Genomic DNA, 27,922 nt, shown 5'->3' with positions numbered 1-27,922 from the left:
TGCAGATAAAGTGCTTAAAATTCAAAAAGCACTGTATGGATGTGTGTAAATTTGGCTTGTAGAGTGAAGCACTTTGACTGGTCAGTGAGACTAGATGAGCTCAATATAAATGCCAGTCAATCCCCATTTCTCTGCCACTGAAACATTTGCCCATGAACATTTAAGAGAGGATTTTTCTGTTTGCCAAAAAAAAAAATTCTCTCTTAGGAACAGGTTATTTTCATCACCACAGATTGATGTGTCGGTGCTGTTAATTACCATTAGGTTAAATAAATAATGAGAAGTATGTGTCTCATTTTCCAACTGTGACTGATGTGTCTTAGTATGTGCTCTCGGGTGTGTTTGTGTTTGTGTGTGTGCGTGACGGCATGCACGTGCATCCGTTTGTGTGTGTGTGTCTAATTGACCAATTATGGCCCCTCCTAGAAAAAAAATTGATCCCATTAGGGACTAAATGGTGGATGGCAAACAGTGGGTCACACATGCGGCGTGTTTGTGTTGAAAGGGGAGCGGGATAACAGGAGGCGAGGGGTAGCAGGTGAATTAGAGGTGTGTGTGAGTATGTGGATATTGGCACTATTTGCACAGGCAGGGGTAACAGATGGCAAGGAAAATTATGGGTGTGTGTCTGTGTCCTTGTGTGTTTTGAACCTCCTGATAAAAAGGGAGAAAGGCTTTAAGCCAGTATTACTGCCAGTTTGTGCTTCTTCTGCAATGCTGCAAATGTACAGGAGAGTAAAAAGGTGTAAAAAGATTTTTATGCACCAAGATTTAAATTAAGCAGTCTACAAATGTAGTTGTAAAAGATTTCACGTGGGTTTTTTTTCTGTTTTCTTTTTACACAATATGTAAAAGTGTATGATTAATGAGAGATCTACTGTTCTGTCTCCAGTCGATTAGAGTGGACTGTGTCTCAGTGGGGAGGATACCTTGAGAGTGCTGCCCAACTGCGCTGCTGGATGGAGGTTGTGGAGCGGGAGGTGTGCGCCCCTCTCACCCCTCAGCCAGGACCTAGAGAAAAAGCCTCACAGCTGGAGAGACTCCGTGCTCTGCTGGCTGATCTAGAAGACCACCAGATGGCGCTGTCCACACTGGAGGAAAAAGCCAGAGAACTCTTCAAGAAGACTGGTGATGCCAGCTTTAACCATGGTGCTCGCACCCAGCTGCAGGTGCAGTTTGACAACCTCACAGCTTTGGTGGAGGTACAAAACATCTGCCTTTATTTATTAATTTACAATGTAAATGACCTTCAACCTCTTTCACCTTGATCAAGGCTTTCGGTAATATAACGCATACATTTTTTGTGTTTCTTCTATAGGAGAGAGTACGTCTGGCACAGGCAGTGGTGTTGGAGCACCAGGACTACCTGGAGGCCGTTAGAGAGCTCACTGATTGGCTAATGACTGCAGGGGAGGAGCTACAGCACTGGTCTGACACATCAGGAGACTCCACATCCATCAAAAAGAAACTGTCAGAAGTTAGGGTAAGGAAGACAAACATTTGTTGGTCACCTCAAGCATTTCCATTCTGTGCTTACGGCCCTTTTTCGGGGACAAATCATAAAGAGTTGCAGATTATTTCAGCCCACATAAATTGAGTGATAAAACTGTAGAGAAGACACAAGTACACGGATGCTAAAACAGTATCAGCTAAAGAATCTAAAATTTATTTGACATAATCTGAAATCTCTTGAGCCACTCGATGTTAACAGCACACGGTACATGTTGGTTAAATTGTCTTTTAGTTATAAACTTAGATTATTTGAGAATTATAACTTGGCTGGACATCTTGTAGGAATTTGTTGGGATAATTGATGTGTAACAGGGACTAATTACACATCTATTAAAGAAGGATTAACTCTTTAAACCCAATATAGACATAATGATTCTCAGTGCAGTATCAGCGACTCTTGTGTGGAAGCGATGTTTAACTTATTTAAGAATAATTTGTCTTTGGCTCTTCTGCATGCTTGAAATGTGTGTGCTGTTCTTTGTTTTGTTTTGTTTTTTTAATCCACGCCCAGTTCTTGCGAAGATAACTGATTGCTGAATTATCTGAACCCATTTGATGAATACATTCTCACTTTGAAGGAGAGCAAATTATGCAGGGAATTGGAATTGGTTCTCAGTTTGTTCCCATATCAGAGCCAAATATCTCAATCTCTCATGATGCATTTTACTGCCAATGCAGTATAATATGGTTTATGGTCGTGTGTAAAAGGAAAAAAGAAAAGGAGCAATGAATTTAATGCTAAATCTTTCCCTGCTCGATAACTCTGCGATTACAGAGGAGAGAAAATATGCGAGGAAAAATTGATTTGCATTTAAATTTTACACATGGGTACTAATTATCACATTATAAATGTGTGTCAGCAGAGCTATGCTGTGTGAAGCATTACAGTAGAAGAGGAGACATGATGTCTTGTGTACACGAGCTAGTTTTCATTTTTTATTTAGTGTCAAGGTTGATCTTCATGGCCATCTTCTCCCTTTTTAATCCCTCTATCAGCTCACTGCTATCGCATCACAGTGTTTTTCACATCATCTGCCTGGCTTTCCCTTAGAGAGTAAGAGGTGAAGAGGGAAGGAGAGGGAAAAAAATCACTAACAGAGCGATATTACTGATATGGAAATTAAAAATACAGCAAATCAGAATAACTGGTGCACTGACAGAATCAAAGAAGTAGATATAAACATGTAAGGTGATGAAGCAGGGGACATCTGATGAAAACACTATACGGCAGCTTTAAATAGACACCAGCACAGCCAGAGATTGCGGTTTCCTTAGCCACAGTTTCCGTAGCAACTTTGTCTCTTACCTACCTACCCTCTTTATCTCTCCAGGAGCGCGTGGAGTGTCGACTTCTGGAGGGCCGCGACCGCCTCAGCCGGGTACGTCGCAGCGCGGCGTCCACAGCGGAACACACGGCAGCGGGAGGCTGCGAGGCCATGGATCGACAGCTGGGGGCGCTGTCCCACGCTCTGGAGCAATGGGAAGGGGCCGCTCTGAGGGCCCGGGATAGCTTGGAGGGGGCCTTGTCCGCTGCCGCGGCTTCCGAAGAGGAATATAACCGTCTGACCGCCCAGTTGGAGGAAGAGTTAAAAGTGTTTGATGGACGTCTGAGGGGGTGGAGCCAGGAGCTGGTTAAAGCTGAAGGGCAGAGTAACGGCGAGGAGGCTGTGGAGGGATGGCAGCTGGCTAAGGTACTATAGAATTTAAATAAACATAATGACAAGAGAGCCTGAATTATTATCTGTTCATTTTCGCACAATGGTGCATTTAAAAAACTCAGCATCAATAATAAAAACTCGCTGGGGTGGGTGAAAGCTGACAGCGGCTATGCTGCCGTCCTATGATTAGCATTGTTTAATACAAAGTACACACACAGACACACACAGACCCTCTGCAATTAGCCATGCTTTCTCTGTCAGTAATTATCCATTCTATTTGTAAATCCTAAAAACAGATTAGTTTGTAAATCAGCTTTACTGGAATGATGAACAAGTGACAGCCACAATCCCATCACTTCCCCTGGTTTCCTGCTCATTCTGTCTTCCCTGCTGTCCCCTCTGCCCCTCCCCGCTTTGTCTTTTTTAACCATTATTTTCCACTATCTCTCCCTCCCAAACATTCCCTCATTGTTTCTCCCGCCTATACTCCGACTTGGTTGAACTGAAGTGTGCTGAGATGTCCTTCTTGGCTGCAGGGGTTCTTTCTTAGATGCTTGTGCTCCTCGCCTCCCCTGCTGCTCTGTTTCTAACCTCCACAGGATGTTTACAGTGTGACAATTTCTCTGTATTGTCAAGGCCGTGCCAACACGTTCAGCCCTATATTTCTCCTCCGGGCTTCTTCAGCCATGCCTTTCTCCGGTTTTCCTCAATTTGGGGCTGTTAAAGAACAGAGGAGGAGTTTTTATTTTTTTTCTTTCCCCTCCTCCGCTTCTCGTTCTCCTCCTTCTCCAGCCTGTTTCCTGTGTCCGGCCTTGTTTTCGTTACGCGCTTGTTTGTGTGCGTTTGAACCAATTCTACATCTGTGAGGGCTGACAGCTGAATTCCACTGGGAGAGAGCGTGAGAGAGTCATCGGGAGGAAAAATGTGTGCGAGGGAATAAGTGGAAGGAGTGGGAGGAGGGAGACAGAAAGAGGAGAGAGCGAGAGAGTGGGGTAGAGAAAGAAGTAGAACCGCCGTAGGAGGAGGGAGGGAGGAAAGGAAAGGAGAAGAGGGAGACGGGAGCAGCGAGTCCACAGGAGCAGGGAGGGAGGGTTGTTTTAATCGTCATACGTCAGAGAGTGAGTGAGAGTCACACAGCGAGAGAGAGAGAGAGCTTGTACATATTTCATGGGACAGGATTTCATGACTGTGTGAGTGCAGAATGTGAGGCACGCTGAGGCGAGCTGGAGACCGTTATCCACAGCTCCTTCCTGCCACACTCCGCCAGGAACAGCAATGCTTTTGTACAGGCAGCACTGTGAGTATGTGTTTGAGCGTCTGTGTGCGCGGTTTGAATGTGAGAAGAGCGAAAACGAGGCAGGGTGTGAATAGGAATGCGAGCGGACTTATTGGAGGGTGTCATGCAGATCCGTTGGGTGCTTGTGTTTCCTTGTCACACACACACTGAGCTGGTGTCTGATTTGTGCCGTTTAGGATATACTGGAGGGCTTGCAGAGCGCCGAGCCGATGGCGGAGAAGTTGAAAGGCCAACTGAATGACCTGGTGCGATACTCCAGAGACCTCGGCTCACAGTCAGACCGGGTCACGGCGCTAATCAAACAGCACAACAGGTGAGAGGAACATTTCTGCTGTAGTGATATGATGTGGGTGAGCGAAAATTACTCCTTGGAGTGTTTGTGGATGTAAAACGAAACACTGACTGATTAACTACAGTTTATTCACGATGTCTTTTGCTTCAAGTCGGTGTGATGAGGCCAAAAGCTGCTTTTTTCAAATGTAGATAGAAATGGCCCCAACTTGAACTTCCTAACCTAAAAGCCAACAAAGTTATCCAAACAAATGCTCAAGGAAAGGAAATTCAGAGTCTCACTGGAGATGGAGATGAAGTAAAAGGTTTTCTCAAAAGTGAAGACGTTATCACACAGATTATATGAAAACTGTGGTTTAATATAGAACAAAAGTATAAATTAGAGGAAGAACCTGGTGATACTTTGGACCAGAGATGAGAAACAATGGATACCAAATGGAATAACAGCACTGTGTGCAGTAAAAAAAGATGAGAATTTTATGAGTTTTCAGGAGATGGAACAAAATTTAACATTATGCAACCATTCTCCAACCATAGTAGGAATCTACAATTTAAAGAAATATAGAGTAATATCTGCATAGTACCAACAGAGGAAAGGAAATACAGCACATTATGTTAAAGAGAAATGGGCAAAAAAGAACTAGGTGTGTATAGTTCTCAAGATAAATGGCTGCCTGTATGGAGAACACAGCAATCTACTACATCATCATGTAGCTTGAGAGAAAACTGTTGGAAGGGTTGAATAACATTCTCTGTCAGCCCCAGTATTAACCATACATTTCTAGTTTTCTCTAACAAAGCCATATTGAAGACAATGTGATACAGTAAATGTAAACCATTCTCATATCTTTTGGCTCTGCCCTGGCATTGTGCAGTTTTGGGAGAGTGTTCATTTATTTATTGTTAAAATTATGGGTTACAATATATACAGGATCATCTCTGGTGTTGCATTTTGGTGATATAGCAGGAAATATTGTGTTGAGAGAAGACAGATGTTTGTTTAAAATCTTGTTAGCAGCCTGTAAAAAAGCCATCCTGGAGAGATGGTACGACCCAGACCGAATGGCTGTAAATAGTGAGTGAAATATATGTTATGGAGTAACCGACTCATAAGATCAGACAGGAACAGTGTTGAGAGATATGGACCATGTTTACACATCAATGACAGGGTGAGGACTGAAATTAATGCCACAGGAACAAACTAGAGATAATCATTTCGGGATTTTTGTTATTTTGCTTTGTTTCACTTCTTTCTTTTGTGTGTACCTGAAATGGAAAGGTGGTAACAATGTGTTTAAAAGTTATCTGATCAAAAAAAAAATGTTTTTGAAGGGTTTTTTTCAGCTAGGATGTTCAAGTTAACCTCTATTGACCAATATGCTATATACATTTTAAGGCAAAAGTAAAAAAAAAAAAATAACATAAGACAAATAAACAGGAAATAATCAAAATATGTTGAGGAAACTAAATAAAAATGAATTTCATTTGTTTAATTATAATATGCTAAAAGCAATAAGTGCAAACAAAGGCCATTGAAAAGGCATACTCTCCTTGACCCACTTGGATAGTGGAACAGTTAAAAGCAGTTGTTCTGGGGATCTGAGACCTACTGCTTGGGTAGAAGACATTAGGTTCTGAAAATCAATCTGACAGGTGGCCAGTGCAGGGATTTTAGTACTGGTGTAATGTGTTTTCATTATCTGCTACCAGTTAGTCTCACTACGGGATTCTGCAACTGCTGCATGATGAGATGAGGGCTGGTGCAGTAAAGGGTCAAAAATCCATCCTCGAGGAGAATAAACTGTTTGTAACACTCTTTATATGAGTGAAAGAAGGGATGCTTAGCTGTGTCTGTCTGCCTAGTTTGCCTTTATGGACAGCTCCCTGTGTACATAGCAGACCTGGTGAGACCTTATTCAAGCAGTTGGCCTCTCTAATCATCTGATCCGAGTCTTTTGATAGAAATGGCCACACTTTTTGAGCTCTTGAACTTTAGAACTACGTTCTGCAGTGGAGGCATGCATGTATAATTACGTTGAGTAAAACCAGGACACTTCCAATGTTAAAGAAATTGTGTTTTGCCTAAAAAGTCTGCATTTTCTTCTGTAGCTATCTGTTTATAGAGAACGGAAGCAAATTAATTGGATTTAGGTTTAAGTGCAAGGTCAAAGGTGATACCAAGATTTTTGCTATGGGCTTAAAGGTTTAGTGCTAATGGTCCTAAATGGCTAGCTAAAATGATCACACCTGTCTGTGTGTCATTTAGATAAAGACAGTTTTTTCTGTAGAAATACACATCCTAAAATATTTGTGTGACATTGGATTATCATTTGAAAGATGCATTGTACTTGTGAAAAATAAAGCCTAACAGACACATAATGCAAAAAGGGACCTAAAAACAAATCCTGAGGTACTCCATAATTGATTGAGGCATTGGAGAAAGAGAGCTTTATTAGCTATTAGTCAACAACCTAGCCAACCTTATCCTTTAGACAGTTTTTATTAAAAGGCTGTGATTAATACAGATGATCAAGTGATTATTCAAATTTTTTTAAAGCTATAAATAGTTTCTTATGACGCAACGTGCAACATAACGTATAAACAAGTTATTTGCTATTTATTACTGTACAAGTATGTGACATACTTTTTATCTGGCATATTATATAAAAATGTGTCATTTTAATGATTCAATTAAACCTGTCCTCATAAGTATTGTTGATGTCACACATTATTCCATATAACAGTCTTAAAAACAGCTGTTCCATAACACAATAACAAGAGCGGGAAAGGAAAGTTCTCCTTAATTACAGCTCAAACGCCAGGGCTATGTTTTATAAGCTCTTTTGTGTGTGTGTGTGTGTGTGTGTGTGTGTGTGTGTGTGTGTGTGTGTGTGTGTGTGTGTGTGTGCGCGCGCTTGTGGCAATAACACACAGAGGTCTGACGTCCGTATCAGCCAGGTGAAGGTGAAAGGTGACGGACAACAACAGAGTCACCAGTTGCTAGGCGACATTTAACCGTCTTCCCTCACTTCCACTTATTGACTATGTTTGTATCCTTCCCCAGTTTAATTTTATGCAACACCGAGTGTAATTTTTTAGGGAAATTAAAAATTTTTGGAAGGTCTTTTTCTTCACACTGATACCCACTTTAGTCTCTTTACTAAGCTCTAATTGCCTGCTTTAAACCCTCAAGTGAGCCCGTGTTCAATGAGCACCACTTGTTTGTGAACGCACCGTGCAGTGCCTTTTCAAAAGAACAACAGTGCATACAAAAGAGCATGCACGCACGCACACAGCCATGCACATTCAACGCATTCATGTACAAGTGTAAACTTCTACCGTAGCGCAAATGATCTCCTTTATTTGCTGCTTCTCTGAAGATTTACTGGCAGACAATCTAAGTGAGGTCAGCTTTTTGGAAATGCTTTGGCAGCTAATTGGCGTCGACTGCTGATTGGCAAAACACCACCTTTCCTTATTCGTTTGGCTGTTTAGTCTGTAATAGACTTGGCCTGTGCGCTCTTTGCACCTGTCCTGCATTAAAGCGCTGCAGAAAGAAGAGTGCACAGACAGAATGAAAAAAAAGGAGTCAGAGGAGAGGAGGAAAAGGCAATAACTCCCCTCCGCCCCGCCTCCTCTTTATACCGCATGCCAGATTTTGTCTGTCACAGCAGAAAAAGTGCTTCTTTTACACCCGTGCTATCCCCACTGTGTTACCCTTTCATGCCCTCATCACACCGTTAAAGCTCAAGAGTATCTGTGCCTGACTTTAATGCGTGTTTCAGTGCATTGAGATGCTACATGAGGACAATGTGTTTTTTGCCATGTTTTTCATACCTCTATTTCTGATAAGTAACCTTATTTCCCTGCTGTCATCCACTTCTCCCCCTTCCTCCTTTAACCTTCACACACTCCCCACAATGTGTGAAATCCAGTAATTGTTTTTCTTTTTTTTGTCTTACGTCATGTTTAAATCTATTTTGAATGAAACCACATGTACACAGATTTTTTTTCTTTATCCCAGAGTTGAAAGAAAATAATTCTGCTGGTTGTACATATAGCTTATCCATATATGAACTTGTATCTATGTTGGTCATAACACACCTCACAATTTGGTTATGTAAATTTAGTGCCAGGGAGCATTGAGCAGAAGTGTGTGAAGGAGTATGGAGGTCAAGAAGACGGGTGGTTGTGTAGTGCGTCATGCTGGAGATTTGAATCTGAAAAAAATTTTTTGTTGTTGCCATTTTATACTTTTAAATAGCCTAATACCTGAATTGTGTCTGGTTATAAAAACACATAACTGATTGTTGGTCTCATGATGTACTCAAAGCACCATCAACAAATTAAAAAAAAAAAAATCTCATCGCCGATCATTTTGTAGCTGACAGCTGGTCTCCCACCCCCTCATATGCCAATCAACAACATCCGCTCCCACTAGGCTGCTACTTTTGCTGCTGGGTCTTTTCTACTCTAAATCAACACACCAAGGCTCATTCACACATTCATAAAGATCTTTATTTTGTACCCTTAAGTGCTTTCTGACTATCATACACACACTTAGACTGCAGTCGATGGATTGGGAGAAATTTTGGGGTTCAGTATCTTGCCCATGGACACTTAAGCACAATTACTACAGGGACTAGGGATCAAACCACCAACCTTCCACTTAGTAGACGACCCAATCTACCTCCGGAGCTGTCGTAAATTTATTATCACGCTCCATAAAGTTGGGAGTTGTCATCAAATTTCGCTGACATTTTCATTTTGTGTGTTTGTGCATCCCTTTAGATTATTATGGTTTCTTGTGTTTTTAGCTATCCTTTAAAGCTTCAAATCTCAGTCTCATTCAACAAGTGATTTTATTATGCTTCAGTTACATACCTGCTGTACTTTGTGGTTAATATATTAATAGCAGAAAAATTCCTCTGGATGAAAAGCTAAATTCTCCTAAAATCCAAATTTGAAAGTGTACCTTTGATATTCTGTCAAGCCTCGCTGTAACCGCTTCCTCACATATCTCCTCCATCTCATCTCTTTCTTATAGCATCAAGCTGTCGTGCCTCGTTCCCTCCATCTTGTCACCCATGTGAACTCTTGCCCCAGTCATATGTTGCCTCTCAACCCCCCTCCCACACGGTGCCCCTTAGCGCCATCCCCCCGCTCTCCCTCTTTGCCCCAGAGCTCATTCCTTCCACTTCACCCACTTTGCCATTTCTCCACCTGCCCATTTCTCATCCCTGGCTCATCCTCCATGACGTGAGTACAGTCTGGACAGTATCAGAGCATCAGCACGTGTCTCCTTTGTTTTGATGGACACATGGGCAGTAAACACTTCCTCTGTTTGTAGCTTCGTTCTTTCTTTGTTCATTTCTCACGGGAGATTTCAACCCATGAACAACAACTTAAATGAGGCCTTTTGTTTCTTTTCTTCTTCTTTCCTGCAGTCTGAGTCTTCGTGTATCCAGGGAATGTCAAAATAAGGAGCGCTTGTTGGAGCAAAGGTTTCGTGCAGCCCTTAGAGACTTCCAGCAGTGGCTGGTCAATGCCAAAATCAGCACTGCCAAATGCTTTGATGTGCCACAGACTGTCACAGAGGCCTCCTCTGCTTTGCAAAGGATTCAGGTAAGGAATATATTTTGCAAAACCCTTATTTACAGCTAAAACATTTTTATTATTCCTGTGTGCGTGTGTTTTTTAAGGGGACATATAACTGTAGTAAAATTGAAGTTCATCGTCTTCTTTGCACAGGCGTTTTTCCAGGACAGACTTACCTGATGCAGGAATTAATCACCGATTTAATCACATTTTTGTCATATTATTCCAGGGCAGACTGAAGTAAAACAAGCATATCAAGCAGGTTTTTTTTGGATGGAAACGTAACTAAATATTACTGTAGTCAAGTCTTTTGAGAAATAACATTTTCAATAACTTGTTTTGTGCTCATTCATATTGATGTCTCAGAGCTGCCAGCCAGCGTGGCCGTATGATATTTTTTCTACAGGCAGATTGCTTCTGTGAGTGTCATTTATTCACTGACATAAACCAGACTTTTCCTGCCTCTCGGGGTGATGATATTAACAAGCTTCTTGTCATAAAGGCCATTTGTCTGCTACTTCAGAAGCTGCAACCTTGCATCAGTTTGAGTCCACTTAAATCCACTCTTGCTAATTACAGACTGGTTCTCGCTTTTTATTTTGTTTCCATAGAGGCAGGCTAAGCAACAATATGGTACTACAAAGAAAAGCAAAAGATGTAGTAGTTAAACAATCAATCCTCTTTCATTGGATGTTTGCTCAAAGGGAAGCGTGTGTGAACATGCCCACTGTTGAGTGTCTGCTGGTGGGCTTGTTGGAGTGATGGGACCTGCAGTAGCCTGGATAAGCTAGAAATGGGCTCATAGCCAAAAGGGATAAGAGAAAGCTCCACAGTGGGGTCTCTCTGCCTTTCTCTTCAAAATATCTGTGTGTCTCTTTCTGAGAAGTCTCTGAGATTCTGGCAGGTCTGGCAGCCTCTTCAGAGCACCGCAGGGTTCTGGCTAATAGTCAGCTGCTTGTCTGTGAAGGTGGACATCCCCACATCCATGCACCGCATTACTATCAAGCAATGCGCTATTATTTCTAAACTCTGCATTCTCAGACCATATTTTGGAGCTCTTAGATGATCGACGAAGCAGTGAATCAACAGTTAGGTGGTCAGGGAGAGTGAGTTCAAAATGGCAAAGCAACGTGTGGTTATTTGACAAAATAATTTGCTGGAAATCCTCTGCAGGGGTTTAGCAAAGTCTGCTCCTTAAGAAGTTTCTAGTTTTTTGGATGAGAGGGATTTTCATACTTTCTGACTATTGGAGGGGAGAGAGGCAATCATGTTTTATTTATTATTGACTTGGTGAGGAATGTGGAACAATGTTTCCACATGGCTGACCTCCAGGAGGGCTAGTGTGGGAGGGGCTGGGGTATCCATTGTGTCATGCTTAATTGGTGGTATACAGTTACACTGGCAGGGTGAGAAAGACAGCAAGTGTGGAAAAGAAAAAGAGCGAGCAAGTAAATGAATGTAGAACACAGAGAGCGAAACGGTGAGAGACGCAGACTTTCTTTTCTTGTGTGTGCCTTTTACTTTACCAAGTGTGTGTGTGTGTGTGTGTGTGTGTGTGTGTGTGTGTGTGTGTGTGTGTGTGTGTGTGTGTGTGTTTTGAGGAGGCTGAAGCTAGATAGTGTGTGTAAGTGATGTGCTGACTGCACAGATGGTGGAGTGGTCCCTGCTGCGCTACTGTCATCGGCTCAGCTCAGAGGGAGGGGTGTCTGTGTGTGTGCATGCTGCATATGCGTGTTTATCCTAATATGTGTGTGTACATTGCCGGTGGGTGTGTATGAAGGCGCTTTGTAAAAAAAAAAAAAAAAAAAAAGCAGACACATTTCAGGCTCATTGACTTCTCTTATCTGTTATTGCGTCTGTGGGTCAGGCCACTTCTTCATATGCATGTAGAATTAGTAATGACTTCATCTAATGTAATTACTGCTTTTCACAATGTAGGGTCACATTCTGGGACCTTGAGAGAAAATTTGTTGACAATGTAGAGAATTGCTTTGTTAACCGTCAGGCACTGCAGCAAAAGCAAAAGGCAAAAAAAGAAGTTTGGGATAGTCATTCAGTCTTTTTTTCCCCTCCTTTCACACCCTTCTCCCTTTGTGTGCATGCTTCAGTTAAATAGTCACTGCTCCTTTGTCTTTGTCTGTGTACTGTATCCTCTTAGGAGTTCTTGAGTGACAGGGAGAATGGCCAGGCCAGGCTTAGTACAGTAGGAGCCAGTGGGGAGCTGCTGATGGCTGTAGTGTCCAAGGACAGGGTGGAGGGAATCAAGGCCAAGGTGGCAAATGCGAGAGAAGACTGGAAGAGCCTGATGAATAACCTGCAAATGAGAGAAGATGCTCTCAAGGTTGGTGCATTGTTTTCTGTGCTTAGCAGATGGCTGCAAAATTACATCAATGTGTAATGTGCAAGAAAGCAAGCAATCATTAGTTTCATTTTTTTATCAGAATGCTCACTTTCTCTGATATTTGTACAGTTTGTGCAAATTCAGAACCTCAAAAGGTGTATTTAACAAGTTGCTTCACATTTACAGAACCTGCAGGCCCAGATGACAGAGTTTGAGACCAGTGCTGAGCCTCTGCAGGAATGGCTGAACAGCACAGAGGTCAGAGTTCAGGAGAGCAGTGCTCGCCTACATGACCTTCCAGCCAAGAAGCAGGAGCTCAGCAAACTACAGGTACTGTGAAGCCCACAGTCGTGCTCATGATTCTCCCTGGACATTACAGTCCTCTTACAATGACATTACTTCTGCGGTTATTGTGGCTGATGAAGGGTCAATCTGTTAGTCCACCCCTGTAGCAGTACATCAGGACATTTTAATCAATACTGTAGGGTCCATTTACTGTTAAATTGCATTACGTTAGTGAGGCTGCCCCTTTTACATTTCTCTTCTCAGCTGCTCTCACTGATGTTTTCTAATTTCCTCTCTTCACTCAAATAAACCTTGTCATTACACCGCAAATTGAATATTAAGTAGATTTTCCAAGGATACTAAATAGTCAGCTCTCCATCAGATATGGATCCCTGAAGTACAATTTCAATTCACTGGGGAGAAGAGAAGGACCTAATTACATTTTTCGAGCACCACTGGATCAAAATAGAGCTGCGTCTTGACACAATAGTCAGAAGAAAAGTCCAGAAATCTAATTAATTCTCCTTCTGTCAAAGCTGAAGCACTGCGTGGCTAAAAGGCCTTTTTCAGGATGCGATAACAGCCTCTGCCACGTCTGGCAGAGACAAAAAGGGAAGACAGGCATGAAGCGTTAAAAAAGATAAAACTGACAAAGGGAAAAAAAAAAAAATCAAACCCATCTCAAAGCTCTGCTCTTATCATTGTTGCTATTTTTATATTTATTCTGTCCCCCGCTGTAGCACTTCTCGTCATTGCCTTTTGTCTGGGCCCTGCAAGCAATTACATTTCTTCCCACAGCACCTGAAGTACAATAAAACACACAGGCTTCAGTCTCTGAACTCATGTAGGGAAAATCCTCCTTACCCTTTAACATGTATACAACCTGTCTTTGGATTACGTTATCAGCCGTGTCTCCTGTGCCTCTTCTTTGCTGTGGTGTCTAACCTAATAACAGCATTTATATGTAAAAGTGAACATCAGGAGAAATACTGCTGATGCTCGTGTTCCTCTGTTTTTATCCATGTATTTTGATGTGCTCTAGTGTGTACTTGTGACATGTTAATCCCGTGTCCCTCCTCCTCTGCGCTTCTCGTGCCTCGTGTCTCCGCTGTCATGAAAAATGTTATGTTTTCTGTTGTTTCATTTTCACGTCTAATGGTGCTCACACACAACCATACTTTCCAACCCATCACTTTTTCTGTACCCTGCGCTCACCAACATCCAATTGCTCCGTCTCTGTTTTTCCACCACTTGCCTGCTTCACATCGGCTTAGTGTGTGCTGGAGGAGATGGCGTGTCAGGAGGTAGAGCTGGGCAGGCTGAGGGAAAGAGCTCATCGACTCTGGGAGGGACAAGCAGCCGGAAAGGGCTTCGTCCACAGAGTATCTCAGCTGTCAGCACAATACCTAGCCCTCAGCAACTTAACCAAGGTAACACCGCTCACGCCTTGTAACCTTATTCCTTGCCTTTCCTCTCTTTATGCTCTGCTTCTATCACAGACTGCTAAAGTGCGCTGAAATGTGCCTTGCTTAACCCATGTGCTCTTGATAAACACTAAAGCGCTTTCTGTCCAGCTGTGGTGTTCGCTGTTTTGTTGTATGATCTGCCGTGTCATGGACTGCTGCCCCCTTGCACATTAGTCATGTCTCCAAGGGAAGACCTGGTTCCCAGAGTAATTTACCTGAGCTCAGTAATCTCTCTTACCTCTAAAACGCCCTTGTGCTTGCAGCCTCATCAGCATAAAAGGGCCAAGACTGTGCAGCGTACCTTTATCCACTAAAGCACTTCTGAAATGTCACAGCTGAAATGTGTCACTGCTTGAGAAGCTGACCTTTGTGGAGCTCTCATTAAAGTGGTCGCACTCGTATGATTAATTTGATACATCACAGAACAAAATATTACGCTGACCACAGAGCACCATTCTCTTACCTCGGGACAATGAGAGTACCCCAGCGATGATGAATGGGATTTATTTACTTTGCTGGCCAGCCAGCGAAGTGCTATTTTTAGGTCCTCTTCCCTCCTAGACGTGGAAACAGGAACGAAAACACTTCAAAAATTGCCACCAGTTATTGAAGCTTTTACTTTCTGCGCTTTGCAGATCCACAGATGTTGCAGATGTATGAGTGATGACTGAAAACACAATGCGTTTTTTTTTTCTTGTGCTATAACATGTGGGTGGGAGAGTCTCTAGAGATGTCTATCTGGGAAAACAAGGCTGTAATTTCAAACACGAACACAGAAAAATATGAAGAAACTGTTGTTGTTCACTGGAAACACGTGTAATGTTAAACTCTTTGGTAAGGAAAGACTTGAGGAGTATATTCACATTACTCTACTTTAATATCTAACAGGACAAGGCATCCAGGATTGAGCGCATTGTAGGGGAACACCGCCTTTTCTCTGAAGGACTGAAAGAGCTCCAGGACTGGGTGTGTGAGGCTCAGCGGGTCCTCAACACCTGCATCTCCACCACTACAGACAAGGGCTTGTTGGAGGACCGGATGTTACAACTTGAAGTAAGGAAGGAAGACATGGATGGAGTTCTTTAAAGGGATACACAAAAAGTCCATTCATGCACATTTTCCTAGCAAGACTTTTCTTTGCTGGCCGCTAGGAACAAAAATGAGTATTCCCCATTAAGTTGGCGTGTGGTTGCTGTTGCTTGATTAAATTTGTTGCAGAGAGCTGTACAGATTGCTGTGGTCCCCTGCAGGTTGCACACAAGATACCAAATTACCAGCAAACAGCTGCAACCAACAACCAAGCAGCAGTGTAATTAAAAAAAAAAACAATAAGCCGTGAAAGTAAAAGTTATGTTTTACCATTGAAACTAAGACAAGGTTCTCCATTTCTTGTTTGCGTCACAGGCTTCACAATTTCACAGCCACCTACCAAGAATTTGTAGAGTGCTGGCAGATAAGTCAGTATTTTCCATGCAAGAAACGGAGGATTGCAGCAATCTGTTAGTGACCAAAGCAATCACAAGAAGGTGATCAGTCAGCACCCTCTTTACAAGTGATTTCACCCAGCAACAGCAGGAAACCTCCAGCTTCCACCGACTAGAATAGAGACTGGTGTTGCCCTGTTGCCGACCAGTCTCTAGGCCTGTGTGACTGAGCCCTATGTGGGCTAAATCACTGTAACTGAGATATTGTGTTTAAAATTTTCAGAAGTAAACATTACACAGGCTTATTTTACAAACCATGCAACTGCAGATTTCTGACTTGACACAAATTTTATCTGTAGATATGTTGCATCTATTTTAATGGTTTAGAAAGCAACAGGGCGAGATGAATTTTACCCTTTAGAGAGTTATGTTCTGTCTGTGTGTTCACCTCTATCTGTAGGCCTTACTAACTGCCCGTCAGGAGAGGGAAATCCAGCTAAAAATGCTCTTGACGCGGGGAGAGGCAGTCCAGAGGAACACTTCAGCTGAGGGAGTCCCGGTGATTCGCAAACAGATCCAAGACCTCAAAGACTCGTGGGACTCACTGCTGTCTGCCTCAATCCAGTGTAAAAGGTGAGCATGGGGCAATTAATCTGTCAGTCTTTGATAAATGGGACTGGGAACTGCCTAGTTTCCCTTGATGGATTTCTGCTAGTTGAAAGGTTAAAGGGATTATTAGATTTAGCTGTTCAGAATCTTGTTTGTTCTCTCTGTGCTAACTTTGCCTTATTTATGGTCACAGTCAGCTGGAAGGTGCTCTGTCGCAGTGGACCAGCTATCAAGAGGACGTGGGTCAGTTTATGCAGTGGATGGATCGGGTTGAAGAGACGCTTAGCTGCTCAGACAGACAGTACTCTGAGATGAGAGACAAGACTGCTAACCTGGGAAAGACCAAGGTATCAAATGCCACTGTAGACTATCCAAACTCTGTATTTAGATTAGCCTGACTGTTATTTTAATTTAATTAAAATTTTAGCCATTTATCCGCTTTAGATTCATGCAGTTACATTTATACCTCAGAGCATCCCAGTTGCAATGATCTATGGGTTCTCCTTTCTTTCCAGCTTCTCTATGAGGAAGTACTGAGTCATAGCAGTCCTCTGGAGACCATTGCCACAAAGGGTTCCAATATGGCTGAACACTACACGACACAGCAGGAGGTGCAGCAGCTGCAGTGTAGATACAACTCCCTCAAAGAAAAGGCTAAGGTGCTTACCCAGAACATACGGCTTCAGTTTTTCCTCTGCAGGCATTTGAATAATAACCGAATAGTTTGAGTGTATTTCTTTAAAAGCTTGCTTCATGCTTTTTCAGAAATCTTAATTATATTCCCCAAAATACTGAAGGGCATGAACTTGTTGAAAATTTTACTGACTTGCCTAATAATTATTGTAAAATCATTACACATATTTCTCTTTGAGCTTCAAGTCTGTAATCAAAAAGCATTTTAATTGATAGACATTAATCTCTCCAACTTTTAATTTTACATTATTCAAATTTCAAATCTCCCTGTAATACTGAACAAATGAACTGCTTTCATCCATTAATGTTTGCGTCTTGTTACCTCTTTTGTTTTTTGCAGAATGCAGTCAGCAAGGCCAAGGAGCTGGTGCTGGTGCATCAGGAGTATCAAAGGGGGTTACATGTGTTTGAGGACTGGCTGGAGAAGGAGCAGGCCTCTCTGGCCTCATTGTCCCATCCAGAGGGAAACGTGGATACACTTGAGAATACACTGCAGCAGCTACAGGTAGAAACACTGTGGAGTTTTATGTCAACTCTATATGGTTATGATCAGAGAAGAGAATAGCTGCAAACTTTTAACCCTGCCTGCGCATAGTTGTATTTTTCAAAAGTAAAGCACCTAACACCTAACCCTTTCTAAATGTTTTAAGTCTTCAGTGACCTCCAGTATTTACTTTGTTCTTGACTCTTCATTTTCTTCACAGAACCTGCAGGAGCACTGTTCAAATGGCCAAGCCTTACTCTCCGCTGTGCTCACCAGCAGAGAGAGAGTAATCCCCTGGGGTATACCTCAGATCGAGGACCGAGCCCTGGACACCGCTCAGCGAGAGTGGGCGGCCTATCAGAGCCGCCTAGAGGAGACTCAAGGCCAGCTGCACTCAATGCTGACCCGACTGAGGCAGATGGGACATAAATTCCTGAGCCTGGCACAGTGGCTGGAGGAGATGGAGAGGGTAGCTAATATCAGAAGTAATCGGAGGTCAGACGCAACCACCAAGCAGATTCAGCTGAAGAAACTCCAGGTGAGAAAGAGGCCTGATTGCTGCAGTCCATATAAGATACAGGCCCGTGATATTTCATGCAACTGTCAACACCGTAAAGCTCAAAAGGGAACAACATACTGTCTTATTAGAAGAATTTCTTTTTGGGGGCCAGGATGTAGAGACTTCAGGAAGCTACTTCCCCCAGCCAGGAAATTGTTTAGTGATACCCATCCATCTATTTTCTTCTGATAATCCAATTCAGGGTCGCTGGAGGGGCTGGAGCCCATCCCAGCCACCAGAGGGAATACCATAGTTTAATAATATTTCAACAAATGTTTTTTTTTATTTCACTGGTCACTTCAGTCAGAGGTACCTTCTGGTTATACTGAAAACCAAACAGAAGAATATCAAGCTCACAATTTGTAATTTACATTTCAGGACACAGAAGAAGCAAACTAACCTAAAAACACAGCCACACATGCTGTAAGCTGTGAAGCAGTGTGTCACTTTATACTACAGCACATCACTTTGTCATGTTTCAAATAAAACAGCTGTATTTCCTATACTTGGTCTCCTCCCTCTGGAGCATGCTTCCTGCCACTGTCAGGATGCCAGAGAGTCTCAGTATTTTCCTTCCTTGCATTTACACACACACACACACACACACACACACACACACACACAAACACAAACACACACACACACACACACACACACACACACACACATGTTGGGGATTCATATCTTGTGGGGACATCTAATTGACATAATGCTTTCCCTAGCCACTTACCCTATCCATCAAAAAAGAATGTCTAAACCTAACTCTTACCCTAAACCTGACCATAACCCAATTGCAACCCTGACAATAAGTGTCCACTAACTCCATTTTTGAGTCTCAAAAATGCCTTTAAAGTTGTGGGGAGTGGGATTTTGGTCCCTATAAGGGCTGTCGGTCCCCACAAGTACAGTAAAATTCCAATTTTTGATCCCCACACACACACACCCTTCTGTCCTTCTAGGCCCTATATTGCTTTGCTTGTAATGCGTTTTCTGACACCTGGCTTTTAAATGAACTTTGCTGACATATAAATCATCTATAGCTTTGGCAGTATGTAACGAAAATATTAAAATTTATGTGTCCCTTGTGATCAGGGGTGTCTAGAGGCAGTGCTCACACGGCAGAGTGAAGTCGATGGACTTTCATCTTTAGCCCAGGAGGTTCTGGAGGAAACTTACATCAGCAGTCGTATCAGTGTTACGGCCACTCAGCTCACTGCCCGCTACCACTCCCTGCTGCTCAACATACAGGTTTGGCGCTCTTGATTATCTGCAGTTTAATATAATAATATTTCCTTTTTATTCAGTTAATGGTGCTTTGCATTTTCAGAGATCCTTTATCTATTTAACAGTGAGCCACATGAGGGGTTTGTTGTGGTGTTTTCAGCGTTTGTAGTGTTGCTAACCCAGTTGTTCCTCTGTTGCTCCAAATGTACTCAGGAACATTGTGATGTCACAGTTGTTTGTTTGTTTTTATTTAACATCATTTCACAAAAACAGTCCCCTCAAGATGTTTTATATTGTAATGTAAAGGCCCTACATTCCTGCGTGTATTTATATTTCTGCCTTTGGGCGCACTTTGCCAGTTCATGCATTTCTCCACTCACAGATTCTGCTTCCATCTCGGTTTCACCTGATTTACCCCGACCACTTAATCTCCCAGCACGGTACTGCTTTTGTAGCGTGCAGGTGTTACACTGAGCTTTGCAACCCACATCAGTATGTTGTAGCTGTGTGCTGTCACTTGAGGGCAGTGTGAAAAATCAGCGGACTACAATGTGGACTGCTTTTGTTCATGTTTGCGCTAAAGTTGTTCCTTCAGTGTCGCCCTTGCAGCCATGAAATCAGAAGTCATAATAGTCAAAGAAGTTCTTTGCAGTGAACTAAAACTGAGCATCAGAAGCAATCATTGTCTGTGCTTCCATTCAGATGTTTATTTCCACAGTTCCTCCTGTTTTTGGTGAACTCTGCTATCACAGCCGTTCCTGTTCAAGCAGAGTTTGAACCAATCAGCATTCTGTCTACACATAGCTTCATTACCATTGGGCTATGCTCAGGTTTTTTCAAGGACTGCATAAAGAATCCATCTCTGCATCGCCAAAGGACACCGCTGCAGGAGTATAAATCACAAATTTCTCACCTGTTCCTGTTTTCCTTATTTGCTCAGTATTCATAAAGGCTCAATTTCAGCTGCTCTTTTCTCAGAGCCACCATGCCTGGTGACTGTATCTGTTCCATTGCTTACCTCTAATTCTCCATTGTCACCACAGCTTTTTAAAACACTTCACCAGATTTTCTTACCTGCTTCTTTGGATCCACCCTATTGCCTACACTGCCAGCCTTGATATGTAAATGTGTAAACAAGACCTAGGTGTCATTGTGAGTTTAATAAATAAAAATAATTAAAAACAAGCTGGCTGCAGGTTAAAACATTTTTTGCGTTACCATCTCAATCATCTATTTTAGAAAATGTGAATTTTTCATGCATTGCCTCTGGGGTCTCTTCCCACAGTGTGTTTTTCACACATGATTGTTCTCCCTCACTGTGGAATTTACTCCTGGGAGAGTTTTGACTTTGTTTCTGTAACACCCCATTGAAGTAGCTTTGAGAGTTATCGGTGTTACCCCTGCCGGGGTTGTTCTGTATACTCAGATCCAGCCTCTCTATTTGTCTTCTCCTCTGGGTTGGGGGGGGGGGGGGACTAAAGGAAAATCAATGGGGCTCTGCTGGTCTGGAGCTAAAGCTGTAATTAAACGCTACAGAAAGCAATCTCACACCCTGCACCAGGAGTGGAAAAGCTTTGCCTGCACTGCATTGATTTTTTTTACACCTTCAGTAACACATCTGTGTGTGCGCATTTGTCCCCCTTTACTCCCTCACTTTTGTTTCTCCACCTCCGTACAGCCCACACCCTTCCTTTCCTGCTAAAATTGTCTCACATATGCATATACTTTACAGTTGTGCCTACACACACATGCAAACACATAACATCCCTCTCAAACTGTGGATGCCTGTAATTATACCGTGTGAAGTGTGGGCCATATGGGCTTGAGGTGGGAAGCTGTTACCTCTGGCTAGTCAGAAAAGGTGTGCACTCAGCACTATCAGCTAATTGGAGCTCCTCACCACAGGATTTGCAAGTTGAGTGAATAATGTGTCAAAACCTGCAAGAAACCCTCTACATCCTCACGGTGTTATCGACTCAGAATATCAGTCAAGTGGATAATGCGTCAAAAGCATAAAAACCCACTCCTCCTTGTAGTGAAGCTATTGACACTGAGCAGATGAAAGAGTAGAGGGGAAACGGATATTTTCTGTTTTGATGGCTGATCAGAGAGCTTGTGGTCCTTGGTGACTAATGTTAGACTGCTGCTGGGGCACAACTCACACCTTCAAAAGGAAAGGATACAGACAGTGTTTTCTAGATTTACCCCAAAGAAATATAATGTTAGACTTTGAAGAGTCTCACCAATAATTCTGACATATGAAACACGAAATCCGTTTTGTTTGTTTTTTTGTCATTTATCCTCAATTTATATTTGACCTACAGCAGTCGACTTAATATTTCCGGGAAGGACTAATGTTGTTTACGAAAGAAAGGGAGGTTTAAGACATTTATATGATGAAAATGGGTAGTTTTAGCCTGTTGCTTGCCATGTATAATTCAACTTTTTGGGATATAAATTAGATGTTCCAATAGGATGCTTTCATAAGGTTTTAAGTCAATAAAGACTAAAAAACAGGTAATAAAAAGTCATCCATAATTCACCTTTTGTGGATAAAAAAAAAAAGAAAAGAAGAAGAAACATACTTTAACATAACGTTGTAGGTGCATGAATTGAAAAAAATGGTATTTTTAGCCCATTGCTAGGCAACATGATGAATATCATAGTATCTGATTTCGATAAGTCCCTTCAGGGGCTTCAGATCTATGTGTGTGCCAAGTTTGGTTGCTCATCTCCTGATCGTCTAGACAGTTTTCAGGCAGACAGAGCTTTTATGTATCATAGTAAGATATTTATCCTCCTTAAAAATCCAAACTTAACATTTCTGGAACTTTTTTCTTCTGACCTTCGATTTAATCTACTTTCAGGACACCATCAAACAGCTACAAGAGGAGCTGAGGAGCATTGAAGAGACAGAGAATCTTTGCAAGTCCTTCACCGAGTGGCTTGGCTCGACTCTGAAAAGCTTCACAGCATTAACTGACACTTCTGAACCTCTAGACCAGGCGGCCATGGAGAAGAAGATGAAAAAACTAGAGGTATGTTTATTTAGTTTCACTGTTACATTTCTAAACCTCCACGGTTTAGACCCAAAGTGATGCATTTGGATAGAAGGTGCAGCGGTGCACCAATGCACCTCCCTGAACTGTTTATGTCAAAGAATTTGAGCACAAATTCATATGAATCCAATTTCACAAGCCAGCAAACAAATCCTTTGTGCAGTTTTCTTTGGCAGCTGCAAAATGGCCGGTAAAATATGCATAGACTTCCTGTAAAACTTGAAAAGCGTTCATTGTTCGTATAATATTTGGACAGCGCTCTCAACTAAGAGAAAATGACTGCAACTCTTTCTTTTATGTTCATTTCATCAAATTGGCTTTTGAGGGAGGTAGCCCTGCTCAGAAATGCACACACTGTAAAAAGAGAATCACCACTATAGTTTGCCTGGCATAGTTCAAATCGAGTGTGTAGAGGATTGGGTGAGAATGTGTGTATCGATCGGCTCTTTATGAAGACAAAGCGGGTGCTGCTTTAGAGGAAGCGTGGTAGCAGGGGGAGACCTCCCACTGTGTGTAAGAGGATGAAGAAGCGCCGGTGTCAGGAGCCTGCTGGCACAGACACTGTAATTGATGCAGTGCCCTTACTGCTTCAATACACACACACACACACACACACACACACACTTCTCTCCTCAAACACTCGTTTCATATCATAAAACCCATCCAAAGTACTAACTAACAAGCTGAAGCAAACCCATGCGTCCTCGTGCATTTTTTTTTACTTCTCCATCGCTATATCTCATTTCTCTTTGTCTTCTTCACATACATCCAGAACAGCCTTAACACACACAAACACCCGCACACCAAACATAGATGTTTACAATAGATCATCTGGTGCAGTCTTTGCAGTAATCCGTGTCTGGGATCGATGCTCTGTCTCTGCGTATGCACTGAAGACATGCTGCCACCACATGTGTCCTTCCAGCACTGCATATAACACGCGAGCGCTTGCTCATCTCCTGCAGTGAGAGCTACAGGGCTGTTCAGTGAGCAGCGATGATTATGCATCGACACAAAGACCAGTAGTCAATAGCTGTGTCAAGGGCCATTAGTTGGATTTGGACTTTATTTGATACTGTCAAAGTGTGAGTCATACAGTAATGATGGACTACCTCAGTTGTAAATGTGCTGTGAATTCATTGTACATATCGTGATCATGTAGAATGTAACATATAATTTAATTTGTCCCCTTCAGCTGAAGTGTGTCTGTAGTTTTCTTTGACAAGATTTCTTTTGAAATGACTGGCTCGTACAAACATGTAAACAAGGCAAAATGCAAAATAGAAAAGGGTTGGTTCTCATTAATAAGCACCCCCCCTCCTCCTCCTCCTCCTTTCTCCTCCCTCCATAATTTTTAATTTCACTCGCATTTCATAAATGTTCAAGGTCATATACTCCCCAAAGTCCCTGATGGTTTCTGATGCACACAGTCAGGGTTTTTTTCCCCAAAGGTAAAAGTAAATTTTTTAATTCCATATTTGTAACTGGGAATAATGAATGCATTTAGTATAGCACAGAAATTGACATATGCTTCTTAATTAATTTGAACAAAATTTCGAGCTATGCAAAATTGAACATGCTCCTTCTGTTCTGTGGTTTCACTGCATTTCTTGCACTGACGGCAGAGACTGCTAAACTGCTTAAAGGGTCATTTTTGTAAAGTCCTTCTCCTTCTAGTAGGTAATGTAACTGCTAAACATGGTTGGCAGATCCATAGTAGATGCAGTGCAGTAGATAAAAGAGCCCCGGCACTGATGCAGAATCACCAGTTACAGCAGGTTGACAAGGAACTTGACTGGTATAATTGGGTTGACGTGCTATAAGACAGCTACAGCAGAAAGGGCACGATGTCTTTAAGACCCGATATACATTGTTCACAAGACTGTACTGCCTTATGCTATATGGAAGCCGTAGAATTATTAAATATGAGCCTATGCAGGTTTAAAGCCTTACACTGATAACTTATTTGATGCAAAGACAGATTGTGAGCACCAAATTCTGATCATTCTCTTAAGTGAAGTCATTGATTATTTCAGATTCTGGAAGAACAAAATCTTGCAACTTTAATTCAACATGTAAACAACCGCTGCTGCTAAGATGGAAAACTGATATCAGGTGTGAGATGAAGAGGCGATAATGAGTTTTTCAGCACTAAATCTAAAGTGCTGTAACTGCAATTACTGCAGATTTCTTATTTTAGCTCTTGGTAAACACAGAGAACTATATGAAATTGAAATGTAGTCAGTGTCGCTCATTAAAGCCATAAAGCGTGAGCGCCATTACTCGAGTGACGAGCGAGCCTGGAGCATCACATTAAGCGGGAAGCATGGACGTGTGCAGACAGACGCGGCTCTTGTTATATTATATTACCAACAGCCGTAGCTGGAGATCGGGGATTGCTGAAGTGAGAGGCTACTTTCTACACAAGCAATAACAGACTGATGATGAAAGCTAGATGGCATCCCATAGAGTGGAGGTGTGAGTGTGTGTGTGTGTGGCATGTTATGGTTGCCCTGGAAACCCTGCAGTTACTTGTGCCTGTTAAGGGCCTGTTATAATTGGGTCCTCCTTTCATATTATTCACTGTGGTTTCTCCCCAACATGACCTCCCAGTCCTCTCCACATCGCACCATGCAGGTGTCAGCTTACCCAATGAGTTCAAAGCTTTTCAAATGCACTGCAAGGCTTGTCTGGGTGACTGGGACACCACTGGAGGTGAAGGACAAGGGAATCAGTGATCTTGTGTTGAATGCCAGCCTCAAAGTCAGTGAAGTTATGATATAAATCTATTTTATCCAAGAGGATGATTGCAGAGGATGATTTACTCTTTTCTTTCATTCAGTAGTGTGTAAACTGCCTGGCTGAAGGTCAGTTAGTAACAAGCAATGGTGATAACACAGTAGCAGGACCCATGGTGAGCTCTATTCATGCTTTCTCTTCCTCCCAGAGTCTCCAGTCTGAGCTCCAGCACGGTCACAGCTTCCTGAAATCACTTAGGGAGCGAGCAGAACAGGCGGCAGGCTTCCTGAATGAATCTGCAGCTGAAAGTTTAGGAGGAGAAGTAGAGGCGCGTCTTTCCCAGCTGGAGGAGTTAGCCGGAGGCCTCAGGCAGGAGCGCAGCTTCCTTGAGCGGGCATTACTGCTAGCTAAGGAGTTCCAGGACCGGTACAAGGCTCAGGCTCAGTGGCTGGTGGAAACCAAGGCTTTGCTTCGTACGCCAGTGGAGCCCAAGGCTGAGCTGTATCAACGCAGAGCACAGCTGACTAAGTATAAGGTATAGTATAAAAAAAGTGAGGGGGACATCTGGATTAATTTTACACTAAGTGATTTTTTTCTCTTTCAGCAAGACTAATATTAGCATAATGAACCACATGAGTGACCTTGCATGTCTGAAAATTAACTTTAAAAGTAGATTTGCTTTAAATGACTGCTGACCATTTTCCAGAGTCATAATGACAAATGCTTATGGGCCGCTTTAACAGCTGTTGGCATTAATAAGTAGACCCTATTAATAGTAAACTAGATTAAAAAAAAGCTTAACATCTAACGCCACATAGCATACTCTATGGTGCGGAAGATACTGAAGATAAAGCCTGTCTGTTTGTGTGTTTTAGGCTCTGTTGCAGATGGTTCAGTCCCATGATGGAGCCATCAAGTCAGTGCTGGAAAAGGGCGACGCTCTACTTTCCTCTGTCCACTACCCCTCCATTCGAGATAAAATTAGCAAACTACAAAAGGACTACACTGGACTTTGTAATACTGCATTGGTGAGAAGCTGTACACACATGACAGTAGTTCTTTTTGAAAAAGAGGACAAACTAATGTAGTTTCCATGCAGGCAGAGCAGGAACTTTGGAATCAGCTTCACATAAATTAAGTGCATGTGGATGTTTCTAAAAAAGTTGTGTAAAACTAGCTTCTGATAAAAAATTAAAAAAAAACACTGTTGCTTCTCAGTGTCAAAGAAGCTTTCCTGCCCAGCTGTTGCATATGCATTGTCATCAGTATAGTTTGTCTGTGAACTGTGTGGTCCAGGCTCATGTGGAGAATTTGGAAGGCCAGGTGAAGGAACAGGAAGTTTACCACAACGAACTCCAGGAAGTGGAGCGCTGGTTGCTGCAGATGTCCAGCAGGATGGTGACCCCTGATCCCAGTATTAGCGGCAGCCTGGAGGCAGCCACTCAACAGCTGGCCAGACACAAGGTACCCAAATAAAATATTTCACTTTTGCTGTTTTTGGCCGTATTGGTTGTATTTAATGACAAATTGCCTTAATTGGGGGACAAAAATTATCCCCTGTGGTCTGTACTACTACTTGATGTTTGTTTTATTTGATGTGGGCGATCGTGGCTCAAGAGTTGTGAGTTCGCCTTGTAATTGGAAGGTTGCCGGTTCGAGCCCCGGCTTGGACAGTCTCGGTCGTTGTGTCCTTAGGCAAGACACTTCACCCGTTGCCTACTGGTGGTGGTCAGAGGGCCCGGTGGCACCAGTGTCCGGCAGCCTCGCCTCTGTCAGTGCGCCCCAGGTAGCTTGCCATCACCAGTGTGTGAATGGGTGGATGACTGGATATGTAAAGCGCTTTGGGGTCCTTAGGGACTAGTAAAGCGCTATATAAATACAGGCCATTTACCATTTACCATGTTAGTGACATCATTATTTGAAAGGGTTTTGTTGCATATAGGATGCCAGTAATAAATTTTACTTATGCCTCTTTTACACACACACACACATATATATATATTCAATTTTATTCAATTCAATTTTATTTATATAGCGCCAAATCACAACAAATGTCGCCTCAAGGCGCTTCATAGATACAGAGAAAAGCCCAACAATCATATGACCCCCTATGAGCAAGCACTTTGGCGACAGTGGGAAGGAAAAACTCCCTTTTAACAGGAAGAAACCTCCGGCAGAACCAGGCTCAGGGAGGGGCGGCCATCTGCTGCGACCGGTTGGGGTGAGAGAAGGAAGACAGGATAAAGACATGCTGTGGAAGAGAGACAGAGATTAATAACAGATACGATTCAATACAGAGAGGTCTGTTAATACATAGTGAGTGAGAAAGGTGACTGGAAAGGAAAAACTCAATGCATCATGGGAATCCCCCGGCAGCCTACATCTATTGCAGCATAACTAAGGGAGGATTCAGGGTCACCTGGTCCAGCCCTAACTATATGCTTTAGCAAAAAGGAAAGTTTTAAGCCTAATCTTAAAAGTAGAGATAGTGTCTGTCTCCCGAATCCAAACTGGAAGCTGGTTCCACAGAAGAGGGGCCTGAAAACTGAAGGCTCTCCCTCCCATTCTACTTTTAAATACTCTAGGAACAACAAGTAGGCCTGCAGAGCGAGAGCGAAGTGCTCTAATAGGGTGATATGGTACTACAAGGTCATTAAGATAAGATGGGGCCTGATTATTTAAG

General features: G+C 42.5%; 1 protein-coding gene across 2 annotated transcripts in view; it reads left to right on the top strand.

Moving 5' to 3' along the window:
* The window catches only part of syne1a (spectrin repeat containing, nuclear envelope 1a), a 126,902-nt gene that overhangs the window by 47,234 nt on the left and 51,746 nt on the right, over positions 1–27,922 (top strand). For both annotated transcript variants that reach the window (XM_087852137.1, XM_087852136.1), the window contains 19 exons: positions 893–1,202; positions 1,319–1,483; positions 2,844–3,203; positions 4,644–4,780; positions 10,206–10,383; positions 12,515–12,697; positions 12,884–13,027; positions 14,257–14,412; positions 15,337–15,501; positions 16,333–16,505; positions 16,675–16,828; positions 16,997–17,140; positions 17,515–17,679; positions 17,879–18,196; positions 19,310–19,465; positions 22,309–22,479; positions 25,448–25,774; positions 26,115–26,267; positions 26,536–26,703. In XM_087852137.1, the coding sequence (XP_087708263.1) occupies positions 893–1,202; positions 1,319–1,483; positions 2,844–3,203; positions 4,644–4,780; positions 10,206–10,383; positions 12,515–12,697; positions 12,884–13,027; positions 14,257–14,412; positions 15,337–15,501; positions 16,333–16,505; positions 16,675–16,828; positions 16,997–17,140; positions 17,515–17,679; positions 17,879–18,196; positions 19,310–19,465; positions 22,309–22,479; positions 25,448–25,774; positions 26,115–26,267; positions 26,536–26,703 (3,727 nt within the window). The remainder of the gene's footprint in view (positions 1–892; positions 1,203–1,318; positions 1,484–2,843; positions 3,204–4,643; positions 4,781–10,205; positions 10,384–12,514; positions 12,698–12,883; positions 13,028–14,256; positions 14,413–15,336; positions 15,502–16,332; positions 16,506–16,674; positions 16,829–16,996; positions 17,141–17,514; positions 17,680–17,878; positions 18,197–19,309; positions 19,466–22,308; positions 22,480–25,447; positions 25,775–26,114; positions 26,268–26,535; positions 26,704–27,922) is intronic.

Source organism: Neolamprologus brichardi, chromosome 15 (assembly GCF_056152115.1).
Source record: "Neolamprologus brichardi isolate AB-2024 chromosome 15, ASM5615211v1, whole genome shotgun sequence".
NCBI classification, from domain to species: Eukaryota; Metazoa; Chordata; class Actinopteri; order Cichliformes; family Cichlidae; genus Neolamprologus; species Neolamprologus brichardi.
Note: the sequence above shows the minus strand (reverse complement) of the source record. Positions and strands in the feature narration are given on the sequence as shown.